At 44.2% G+C, this 12683-nt stretch overlaps 1 protein-coding gene and 1 long non-coding RNA gene across 16 annotated transcripts; one reads left to right on the plus strand and one right to left on the minus strand.

Annotated features, from left to right (window-relative positions):
* LOC126981180 (uncharacterized) lies at positions 1–2301 on the plus strand. 12 transcript variants are annotated; one of them, XM_050831902.1, is made up of 4 exons: positions 1–191; positions 291–587; positions 786–983; positions 1281–2301. In XM_050831902.1, exons 1-4 carry the CDS (start codon positions 34–36, stop codon positions 1645–1647), a joined length of 1020 nt encoding a protein of 339 aa, XP_050687859.1. In that variant the 5' UTR covers positions 1–33; the 3' UTR covers positions 1648–2301. The 12 variants fall into 12 exon arrangements, 11 of the variants coding, with proteins under 11 accessions (XP_050687859.1, XP_050687863.1, XP_050687857.1 ...); XM_050831906.1 differs by lacking the exon at positions 786–983 and adding an exon at positions 1083–1181; XM_050831899.1 differs by having other exon boundaries at positions 8–191; positions 687–983.
* Positions 2302–4278: 1977 nt separating this feature from the next.
* Positions 4279–11800, minus strand: LOC126981206 (uncharacterized). 4 transcript variants are annotated; one of them, XR_007733811.1, is made up of 4 exons: positions 11757–11800; positions 10102–10446; positions 7497–7624; positions 4279–6945 (listed from the first exon to the last, which is right to left on the minus strand). It is a non-coding gene; the product is annotated as an uncharacterized LOC126981206 (long non-coding RNA). The 4 variants fall into 4 exon arrangements; XR_007733810.1 differs by having other exon boundaries at positions 11714–11769; XR_007733812.1 differs by lacking the exon at positions 11757–11800 and having other exon boundaries at positions 4279–6154; positions 10102–11696.
* Between the last annotated feature and the right edge of the window lie 883 nt (positions 11801–12683).

Below are 12683 nucleotides of genomic sequence, written 5' to 3' on the forward strand. Positions count from 1 at the left end.
TCTGCCTCTGTGGTGGATAGTGGAGTGTTTCCCATGTGGTATTGGTGTGCTGGATATCCCCTCACTGGTAGCCTGGTAACATGTACTCCCAGGTCTTTCTCTGCCTCTGTGGTGGATAGTGGAGTGTTTCCCATGTGGTATTGGTATGCTGGATATCCCTTCACTGGTAGCCTGGTAACATACACTCCCAGGTCTTTCGCTGCCTCTGTGGTGGATAGTGGAGTGTTTCCCATGTGGTATTGGTATGCTGGATTTCCCTTCACTGGTAGTCTGGTAACATGTACTCCCAGGTCTTTCTCTGCCTCTGTGGTGGATAGTGGAGTGTTTCCCATGTGGTATTGGTGTGCTGGATATCCCTTCACTGGTAGCCTGGTAATATATATTCCCAGGTCTTTCTCTGTCTCTGTGGTGGATAGTGGAGTGTTTCCCATGTGGTATTGGTGTGCTGGATATCCCTTCACTGGTAGCCTGGTAACATATAGTCCCAGGTCTTTCTCTGTCTCTTTGGTGGATAGTGGAGTGTTTCCCATGTGGTATTGGTGTGCTGGATATCCCTTCACTGGTAGCCTGGTAACATACACTCCCAGGTCTTTCTCTGCCTCTGTGGTGGATAGTGGAGTGTTTCCCATGTGGTATTGGTATGCTGGATTTCCCTTCACTGGTAGCCTGGTAACATACACTCCCAGGTCTTTCTCTGCCTCTGTGGTGGATAGTGGAGTGTTTCCCATGTGGTATTGGTATGCTGGATATCCCTTCACTGGTAGCCTGGTAACATACACTCCCAGGTCTTTCTCTGCCTCTGTGGTGGATAGTGGAGTGTTTCCCATGTGGTATTGGTATGCTGGATATCCCTTCACTGGTAGCCTGGTAACATACACTCCCAGGTCTTTCTCTGCCTCTGTGGTGGATAGTGGAGTGTTTCCCATGTGGTATTGGTATGCTGGATATCCCTTCACTGGTAGCCTGGTAACATACACTCCCAGGTCTTTCTCTGCCTCTGTGGTGGATAGTGGAGTGTTTCCCATGTGGTATTGGTGTGCAGGATATCCCTTCACTGGTAGCCTGGTAACATATAGTCCCAGGTCTTTCTCTGTCTCTGTGGTGGATAGTGGAGTGTTTCCCATGTGGTATTGGTGTGCTGGATATCCCTTCACTGGTAGCCTGGTAACATACACTCCCAGGTCTTTCTCTGCCTCTGTGGTGGGTAGTGGAGTGTTTCCCATGTGGTATTGGTGTGCTGGATATCCCTTCACTGGTACCCTGGTAACATACACTCCCAGGTCTTTCTCTGCCTCTGTGGTGGATAGTGGAGTGTTTCCCATGTGGTATTGGTGTGCTGGATATCCCTTCACTGGTAGCCTGGTAACATACACTCCCAGGTCTTTCTCTGCCTCTGTGGTGGATAGTGGAGTGTTTCCCATGTGGTATTGGTGTGCTGGATATCCCCTCCCAAGGTGCAGGACTTTACATTTTTCTTCATTGAACTGTAGCAGCCACTTGTTGCTTCACTCCTGCAGCTTGGTGAGGTCTTCTGGTAGGAAATGTGCAGTCAAGGGGTTGAGATATGTAGCAGCAAGTCACCCAAAGGAAACTGTGATGAAAGATTATGGAAATACAACTAATGTGTCTGGGAGTTCCAAACTTTAAGACATTCATTGCTGATTATTAAGTAGATGTAAGAACGTTTAAACTTGCCCACTAAACTGTAAACTGCCCTAAGCTGGACCAACCCCGGATGGCAGCAAGGCATACTAACCCCTGCACCACGGAGGCGTCAGATCATAGATAAAATACTACATAAGCAAAACCCTGAATTATATCTAACGACCCGTAACAGCCCCATCCAGAGTGGCAATGATCACCGCTTCCTACTTTCCTTCCTTCATCTGTATTTCCTCCTGCCTACGACTTGAACTCTTTCTAGAGGAGGGTATCAGGACACCTCTCCTCCCGAAATTGACCTATCTTTCGGCCACTCCTCTAACTCTTTATAGGAGCAGTGAGTAGCGGGCTTTTTTTCCACATTTGTTACCTTTTTTTATGCCCTTGAACTGACTCCTCTGCTGTAAAACAAAACAAAAATAAAAAATAAATAAAAAATCATCAGGTCCTGGCTCGGCAGTTATGTGACTCCCCTTTCTGTTTCTCTTTCTCGCTCTCTCTCTTCCTATTTGATCTTTTCTCTTTTTTTCATCCTATATACAATTCCTCTTCTGTACGTATTTACTCCCCTTTCTGTTTCCCTTTCTCGCTCTCTCTCTTCCTATTTGATCTTTTCTCTTTTTTTCATCCTATATACAATTCCTCTTCTGTACGTATTTACTCCCCTTTCTGTTTCCCTTTCTTGCTCCCTCTCTTCCTATTTGATCTTTTCTCTTTTTTTCATCCTATTTACAATTCCTCTTCTGTACGTATTTACTCCCCTTTCTGTTTCCCTTTCTTCCTCACTCTCTTCCTATTTGATCTTTTCTCTTTTTTTCATCCTATATACAATTCCTCTTCCACCCCTTCTCTTTTTCTCCTATCTTTTATCTCTCTCACTCCTGTGGTATAAATGAAGGTGGTTGCCGGGAACTATTAAGACAGCACAGATTTCAAAGGAGCGTTTATTTCCAAGGCTACGCAACACAGAGCATGAAGGTGAATCACAACAGTGCCAAAAAATGTTGTTACCTGTGGTGTTGTTGTGGCCGTCCCGTGAACACTCTTGAGCCCTCCAGCAGACATGGGGGACAGAAATAATTAATGGCAGAACTATTACATTCAGGGTTTTTACAGATAGTAACAGATGATAATTTTTTCCCTAATAGTAATAGCAGAAAGTATTAAGTATGTATGTTTTTTTTCTACAGGCTCTTGAGTCACTTCCTTCCTTGTCAGTTTTTCCCCGGCAGTCCCTGAATTCCTTTGTACACATTCAGCAAGTGTTAGTCTGATAGCAACAGGTTTTCCGTTCACCATACAGCTGGGCAGGTTTTCCATTCACTCTACAGCTGGGCAGGTTTTCCATTCACTCTACAGCTGGGCAGGTTTTCCATTCACTCTACAGCTGGGCAGGTTTTCCGTTCACTCTACAGCTGGGCAGGTTTTCCATTCACTCTACAGCTGGGCAGGTTTTGCGTTCACTCTACATCTGGGCCCCGTGACCAGCGTTTTTCTCACTAGTAATTTCAGGTCCAGCAATAGGAGTAGTACATGCACACATTAAAAATCAATATAGAAAAGCTATCAGCAGCTAAGACTTGAAATTAATGGAATATATTCAGTGATGGTTGTACTTCATTCTGAAAGCACAGTTAAAGAAATGCGCGGTGTCATGCAGTGTCGTGACTGCATGACAAAATTTATGAAAATCATGACACAGACAGCATGACATGTATGACAGGAAAATGCTTATATATGTGTGTACTTATTTGACGGCCTAATAACTGTATAGGTTCAGTTTTAGAAACTCCTCTTAGTTCATGAAATGTCGCCGGTGCTTGACCAAGCATCGCCGCTCATTGCCAAGAACATGCAGTTTACCCCGCCTTGAACGCCTGATATTTGCTTTAGAAAAAAAGCCTCCAGTGTGACTGTTGTATCCGTCATCCTGAACAAGCAGACCAAAGCACAAGTATCCGTCATCCTGAACAAACAGACCAAAGCACAAGTATCCGTCATCCTGAACAAACAGACCAAACCACAAGTATCCGTCATCCTGAACAAACAGACCAAAGCACAAGTATCCGTCATCCTGAACAAACAGACCAAAGCACAAGTATCCGTCATCCTGAACAAACAGACCAAAGCACAAGTATCCGTCATCCTGAACAAACAGACCAAAGCACAAGTATCCGTCATCCTGAACAAACAGACCAAAGCACAAGTATCCGTCATCCTGAACAAACAGACCAAAGCACAAGTATCCGTCATCCTGAACAAACAGACCAAAGCACAAGTATCCGTCATCCTGAACAAACAGACCAAAGCACAAGTATCCGTCATCCTGAACAAACAGACCAAAGCACAAGTATCCGTCATCCTGAACAAACAGACCAAAGCACAAGTATCCGTCATCCTGAACAAACAGACCAAAGCACAAGTATCCATCATCCTGAACAAACAGACCAAAGCACAAGTATCCGTCATCCTGAACAAACAGACCAAAGCACAAGTATCCGTCATCCTGAACAAACAGACCAAAGCACAAGTATCCATCATCCTGAACAAACAGACCAAAGCACAAGTATCCGTCATCCTGAACCAACAGACCAAAGCACAAGTATCCACATCCTGAACAAACAGACCAAAGCACAAGTATCCGTCATCCTGAACAAACAGACCAAAGCACAAGTATCCGTCATCCTGAACAAACAGACCAAAGCACAAGTATCCGTCATCCTGAACAAACAGACCAAAGCACAAGTATCCGTCATCCTGAACAAACAGACCAAAGCACAAGGAAATATATTAAGTTTTGAATCCTCCACGAATTTTTTAAAATAAAAAAATAATGTTTTGAGATATCGCCATTTAAAGTTTTATAATGTCTGTCTCTCTCTCTGTATTTACCCATTTTTAATGATTTCCATGTATTTCATAAATCAACTTATATAGATAACCCTCACAAAGAGCCATCAAATTATTTCAACATTTACTGCTATTTATAGTTGGGATATCGCCCTGGGGCAGCAGTGTACAAACCACTCAAATGTGCCTTTACTGGTAAATTTCAATCACCTCACTGCTCGGGGTCATCAGAAAGTTACTTCACAGGACAGGATTTTTTTTTTAGCCAGCAGCAGACACTTCCCTTCCCTCCATAACATTTCCTCACCAGTCACACTTGCCTAGGGCAGGTCACTGCCCCCAGGAACATGAGTTTCTGCTTGGTGGGAGGGAGGGAGAGTTATTAGGGTTTCCAAAAAGCGCTAGATACCCGGTGTTGCCAGCTCCACCCTATGTGAACACTTTAGAGTGCACACAGCCTCGGAACAAAGCATAATAGCCTGTACATACCCGGGAATACAGGCCGATGGCGCATCAGTGGGTTAAACCCGTCCCTTTAAACACACAAAAGCAGGTGACGGTAGAGAGACGGCATTCTTTTATTTTTAGGATGTTTTTGGATACTTTTATCAAGCAAATGTGGAGGCATTGCTGAGGGGGAAATACTGATTTTTCACCAATGCTCGACCACAGCGGTACCATAAATGCAGTTTCCTGTACGCACGGCACAGGAACTTTCCTTCACAGTGTCATGCACCGAGGCGCTGCAAAGAGGCTGTTCACCACCAAGGACGCTGCCTCACACCTTTCAGAGAACGCCTCATTTGTATCATCCAGATTTTCAAATTGATGTTGGTTCACTCTGCAACAGGCTGTTCATGTTTTAGGTCAATTTGGATTAACAAAATTCACTTTAGAGCATTGCATAACAAACAATTTAAAGTTACTGATACACAAGTTACGGGTAAAATAATAAATTACAAAAAGTAAGCAGTTTTAGAACTTAGATTTACTCAATGCAGCATTACCATGAGTTTGTGGGACGTGCTCTCCAGGAACTGCCTTCACTGCTTTAAGATGGCCAAGTTGTCACTCCTCTCATGCTCCTCACGACAAAAGTTGCTGAAGTTGGGGATGAGTGAAGGTCTGTGAAGCATGCGGCGCCTTCATGCCACTTGGTGATGCTTGGAAACTGCCAGTGACTTGCAGCAGGACTCACACCAGGGTCTTCAGGACCACAAAGTCATCACACTAAGCACTCAGCCACCACCTCCCCCAGAGTGTGCCTGTACTGTTCTTTGATGAGACAGTGGTCAGCAAAGGCCTAGCAGAGGGTAGTGCTGACCCACGTGATGCTAAACATGTCAGTCAGCCTCAGAAAAAGAAATGGCTTAACCCATGACACACTCAGTACACATTAGGATGGGTGTGGCAATCGTGCAGGTCGGTGTAATGCATGGCCCAGTGCTTGGCGCGGGGCGAGGCAGGAAAACCACGCCATGGCCAACTGTACCCACACCAACAAGAGTGCCGGCCTGGCCAAAAGATATCTCTTCCCAACATCATGTCTCTGCCACGCTGCAACCGAGGGACTTCTAGTTTGTTTCATGTTGTAGAGACAAGATTGGCAGTGAAAAAGCACTATAAACTACGGTGCTTATGTCTGAAATTGCCACACAGGGAATTGCTGAAAACATCTATTTCACAAAAATTCATCAACACGGCGCATGCTTTGAAATCTGCAAATGCTCTCTAGCCTGCGGTCTACGGGTCAAGGTGTTGAAGTAAGTTTAACGGCACAGCTGACACATTTGAGGCAACCAAGTGGGAACATGCTGCGTGGCACACATGATGGCTGCTGCTAAAAACTCTGAATAGTGCTAATCCCGGTTATACAGTACTACCTCGTTTTGTGAGTGCCTCAGTTTATGAGCATTTTGATTTACAAGCAAAAAAAATATCATGAAAGATGCCTTGGTTTACAAGCGGTGACTTGGTGTGCGAGCATCCTGTTTGTACGAGTCCAAGACGCGAGGGTGGGTTCCCTTTGTCCGCCACAAGATGAAAGCGCTCAGAGCGGAAAACCAAGTTCAGTTGCCCGCATCCACTACGTAAACAAACCAGTCACCCTGCATCAACGCGGCATCATTTGCAACAGTAAGGGCTGTTATGCCTTGTGCTGCTGGTACTCAACTTATGGACTTGTTGCCACAGTTAACTGGAAGGAAGAAGTGGTTGTGGGTACAATCGTGGCTTCAAAGACGAGAGGACAGGAGTGTTTACCCAAACCAACAACTCACTGCTGGTTGGGTGTACGGACAATCGCGGTTGCTCCAAGCTCCAACGGTTGGGAGAAAACGTCCAGTGTGACGCCACCATCAGACCGCGCCGTACACTCACAGAGGCACCACCGGCGTCATCGTGTCCGCTTACACTTGTGGTCTAGTGTGTGACCTTTGTGTTTTCAGCACTATATTATTTATATTTATATTATCATACTATATCATTTATATTTATATCATTATACTATATTATTTATATTTATATTATCATACTATATCATTTATATTTATATCATTATACTATATTATTTATATTATTTATCATTGCTATGTGTTAGTAAAATTACCATTATTCTGTATAAGATAATATTCAAAATTATTTTTGTTAATATTTTGGGGATATGGGACGCATCAACGGGCTTCACATTAATTTATACGGGTAAATACGTTTTGGTTACGAGCTTTTTGGTTTGTGAGCAAAATTCCGGAACAAATTAAACTCGTAAACTGAGGTGTGAGTGTATTTGCATTAATGTACAAGGAAATATGTTTCATTAGCTCTTAATTTTGGCGCTAACACCACCACAGCGAGTGAATAACTGAGACGCATCTCTTGGCAAAAAGGCAGCGGTGAATGTTCTCAAGTACTGCCATAAAAATAGTGGTTATGGTTCCCTATCCAGTACAACCATTCTAACACCAACTACAGAGAAAAGAACTTACATATTTACCATGAGGAAGCTGCTCCCCATGACTCATGTGGAAGGGCCGGCTGCCTCCTGCATCCTTCACTCACACACACACACACACGCTGACCACCACCCAGGCTTGACGTGTGCCACAGTGTTGAGCTGAAATGAATAAATTGTTCAGTGTGTCCCTGCACTCACTCAAGACAACACTCAGCAGGCTTTATGCAGGGCAGAGCTCACATCCCGCCTGATGAGCCATTGCCATCCAGGTGTTTTGGATCAACCCTTCCCAACAATGACATACGCCTCTCCTCCTCCTCCTCCTCCAAATGTATGCAGACTGACTGTTGGACCTACAGCCAGTACTGGAAAACACTTATAAGACTCCATTGCCAGGACCTTCATGTTATTCAATTATATTTTTGTACTCCTGGAGCCTTGGGTCCAGCCACAATATCTATCCGGACCTCTGCATACATTTGAACTTGTCTGATTGGACCTTTGCTCGTAACAGCTGAGTAGCCCTGCCAACTCTCTGAAGGTCCGGATGCAGACCATGGGCAGACGGTTGAGTAGCCCTGGTCTATGGTATCTGACATTGGCAAGTTACAAAGTTAAGACTGGCAAGTAAAAGGTAACTTATCTCCATTGCTGCAAGAACCGAAAGACATAAAAGGGACATCATTGGTCTCAGTGGGGTTGGGATGATGGGTGAGGCATCCATAGTATTGCCTGATGGACATAATTAGTGCAGCAAAGTACTACAGAGCATGGTGTTGGATTTTTAACCCGGTAGCAACGACGGGCCAAATTTGTGGCTTTACCGTGTAGCAGCGACGGGCCAAATTTGTGGCTTTACCGTGTAGCAGCGACGGGCCAAATTTGTGGCTTTACCGTGTAGCAGTTATGAACCAAATTTGTGGCTTTACCGTAGCAGTGATGGGCCAAATTTGTGGCTTTACCGTGTAGCAACAACGGGCCAAATTTGTGGCTTTACCGTGCAGCAATGACGGGCCAAATTTGTGGCTTTACCGTGTAGCAGTGACGGGCCAAATTTGTGGCTTTACCGTAGCAGCGACGGCCAAATTTGTGGCTTTACCGTGTAGCAGCAACAGGCCAAATTTGTGGCTTTACCATGTAGCAGCGACGGGCCAAATTTGTGGCTTTACCATGTAGCAGCGACGGGCCAAATTTGTGGCTTTACCGTGTAGCAGCGATGGGCCAAATTTGTGGCTTTACTGTGCAGCAGCGACGGGCCAAATTTGTGGCTTTACCGTGTAGCAGCGACGGGCCAAATTTGTGGCTTTACCGTGTGGCAGCGACGGGCCAAATTTGTGGCTTTACTGTGCAGCAGCGACAGGCCAAATTTGTGGCTTTACCATGTAGCAGCGACGGGCCAAATTTGTGCCATGATTTTAACCCCCAAAAATAGATGATACATAAACTGATCACAAATGCTTTGATATATATTATGAAATGGTTTGTGTGAGGGGTGATTTTTTCTCATTTTTCTCGCTTAGAGGGACCATTAAGAATCGTGATCCCTGCTGCTACCGGGTTAATTGGAAAATTCTTCATCATCAAGAGAAGTGTCAGGAATCATCAAGGTGAACAAGCAATATAAACAAAAGAACTTCGGCTTCATGCACTAACATCAACTTACGAGGAGGATGATGTGGAAAAGTTCTAAGCAGAGGTGGAAGTAGCAATGGAGAAGCACTTAACCCAATTATCAAGAGTCTGAGATTTTAGTGCTGAAGTAGGAAGCAGCACTTGGCCATTTAGGAACAGCTGCAAGAAATAGGAGAGATCAAAATGGTTGAATCTTTGGGTAGAAACAGATTAACCCAGTAGCAGCGGGGATCATGTTTCTTAATGGTCCCTCTAAGCAAGAAAAATGAGAAAAAATCACCCCTCATACAAACCATTTCATAATATATATCAAAGCATTTCTGATCATATTATGTATCATCTATTTTGGGGGGTTTATATCATGGCACAAATTTGGCCCGTCGCTGCCACACGGTAAAGCTACAAATTTGGCCCGTCGCTGCTACACGGTAAAGCTACAAATTTGGCCCGTCGCTGCTACACGGTAAAGCCACAAATTTGGCCCGTCGCTGCTACACGGTAAAGCCACAAATTTGGCCCGTCGCTGCTACACGGTAAAGCCACAAATTTGACTCTCGCTGCTACACGGTAAAGCTACAAATTTTTGCCCGTCGCTGCTACACGGTAAAGCCACAAATTTGGCCCGTCGCTGCTACACGGTAAAGCTACAAATTTGGCCCGTCGCTGCTACACGGTAAAGCTACAAATTTGGCCCGTTGCTGCTACGGTAAAGCCACAAATTTATTTGTCGCTGCTACACGGTAAAGCCACAAATTTGGCCCGTCGCTGCTACACGGTAAAGCCACAAATTTGGCCCGTCGCTGCTACACGGTAAAGCCACAAATTTGGCCCATCGCTGCTACATACCGGGTTAAGAGTACTGAACACACTTCTCAAGAGAGGAGCGAATAGGAGACTGACCTGGAGAGCCCTCAGAGATGAATCTTAAAATTTCCTCTACTCTGAATGAAAATTTGGACATAAAGAAGGATGTAACAGCAATAAATAAACTCAAATAAAGTGACCTCCAGTTGGTGGCTGCCTAGTGTCAGACATGGATGGGCAGAGGGCTTGTTGGGCTGAGTACTTTGAGCTGTTGTACACGGCAGACCCTCTGAGCGGAGAGCTTCCAGTCGCTGGGTTGCAGGTTGCGGATGCTGACCCACCTATCAACCATAGTCCACCCTCTCTTGACGAGGTGGGAGAGTCTGTGGCAAGGCTGAGGGGTGGAGAGGCACCTGGCACTTGTAACATATCAGTGCAGAGCTGCCCAAAGATGTGACCTGCAGGACAGTAACTGGTGGCAGGCGGTCTTGACTGGCGTATGGTACCATTCCTCCTGACTGGAAGAGGGAGGTGGTCGTCCCAATCTGGAAATGTCAAGAGGACAGTCAGGAAGGAAAATCATTAGGAGAAGGTGGACTGCAGAGGATTTGTGTGAGGTCTTGATCTTGATAATAATGCGTGGGGTACCTATCAGGCGCATAACACGCATATTTGTGTTGGCTGTTGGGGGGACGGGGGAGCCGAGCGTGCAGGGGAGGGAAGTGAATCAAGTCTAATTGTTAGTGTTGGTGTGTTGTGGTGACAAGCGAGTGTGTATTTGTTTTCTGAATGAGCCTATTGTACCACACTCTAAAATCTGTTGAGGGAGGCTGTTCCAATCACGTATGGTGCATGGAAAGTACGAGTGCTTGTATGCGTCAGTGTTGGTGTGATATGTTTGGTATTTATGGATGTGTGTGTTACGAGTACATTGACTGTTTGCGTTGTGTAAGTATGTGGGTCAATGTCAATGTGAGTGTTTGCGATCTTGTACATAAGTGTAAGTTTGTTTGCTTGTCTATGTGAAGAGGGTCCACGGTTATCTGTTGTTTGATCCGTGTTGTGATTCCAGGCATTCGAGTGTAATTGTTTGTAATGAACCTTGCCGAATTGGTGTTGATTTATTCTAACCTGTCTGTGTAGAAGGGATTGGTAGTTACAGGACTTTTCTATAGGTAGTATTAATGGTATTGTTCTCAATTAATTAAGTTAGGAGAAAATGCTGGAATGCTGAAGGTTTGATATCAAGAAACTTATTTTTTTAGCAGTTTTGGGCGGGAGATTTTTATTTTTTACGTCATGGCGCAGGCAAATTTTTATAGTGGCGCCATTTATGTATGCTGTTAGTTTTTGGTCGATTGCTGTTGATTCAGTTGGGTTAGAGGGGTGGGATTGGTGAGGTTCGGTGTGTGAATGGTTGTTCTTTATGTGGTAGAAATTTGGTTGCTGTAAGGAAGGTGGACTGTTACAAGACATTTTGCTGCCCAAGAACACACATTTGACAAGGCTTTCGTAGGAGTTGTGGGCACTTCCAGTAGTTTTATGACCCTGGTGGTAGTGTGACCCTTCCTCTGTACCGTGAACCTAAAGAAACACACATTTGACAAGGCTTTCGTAGGAGTTGTGGGCATTTCCAGTAGTTTTATGACCCTGGTGGTAGTGTGACCCTTCCTCTGTATACCATGAACCTAAAGAAACACACATTTGACAAGGCTTTCGTAGGAGTTGTGGGCACTTCCAGTAGTTTTATGACCCTGGTGGTAGTGTGACCCTTCCTCTGTGCCCTGAACCCAAAGAAACACTCGTGAGGACCCGATTAATCTCCTCTCCGGCCTTTAGATGTAGTTGACCGTACTCGCCATCTTGCAGTTTGTTGTTGTTGTGGAACCTGATCTTGATGTCACAGCCTCACAGATGACTTACGATTTTTCTTGGTTTACTCGGTTCTTGAATTTGAGTGAGCATTACTCGGCTTACTCGGTTTTTGCAATTCAGTTACTTTATCGGTTAAAATTAAATCCCAAAAATTCTGGGCGGGATTTATAAGCGATGTCCAAAACCTGCCTCATCCCATTGTCTTTGCAGCGTGCGAGGAAGTAAATTAACCCTTGCTCATGATGAAAGCCTCAATGTATATATAAAAAATAAACTCATTGCTAAACCAACTAAAAGGTGAACAAAACTGGGATTACAAGACCTTCTCCATTGTCTATGCTTAATTTTGGTTTATAAATTCTGTTAAATGTAAATTCCTGTATTGATTTGGTTTGTGGATCTTATAAATATTGGATTAGTGAGGCATATATCTATCTATCTATCTATCTATCTGTGTATATGTTAGGTTAGTATTTTTAGTAAGTTTAAAGGAGATGAGTTTGGTGACTTACCGCTGTTATGACTACTACTACTACTACTACTACTACTACTACTACTACTACTACTACTACTACTACTACTACTACTACTACTACTACTACTTCTACTGCTATGACCAAAAAGGGAAATAAAATGAAGGGAAATGAAGATTTAAAAAAAAAAACCGAGAAGTACAGAGAAGTTTGGAGATGGGAAAGTTGTAAAATGAATGACAGGGAAAGGAAGAGAAGGGAAAAGAAAGGAAAGGAAATATAGTGAAATGAAAGATAAGGAAAAGGATGGGAAAGTTTGTGAAATGAATGACAGGGAAAGGAAGGGAAGGGAAGGGAAAATAAAGGAAAGGAAATGTAGTGAAATGAAAGATTAAGAAAAGGCAAGGAAAAGGATGGGAAAGTTTGTGAAGTGA

Source organism: Eriocheir sinensis, chromosome 47 (genome assembly GCF_024679095.1).
Source record: "Eriocheir sinensis breed Jianghai 21 chromosome 47, ASM2467909v1, whole genome shotgun sequence".
NCBI lineage: Eukaryota > Metazoa > Arthropoda > Malacostraca > Decapoda > Varunidae > Eriocheir > Eriocheir sinensis.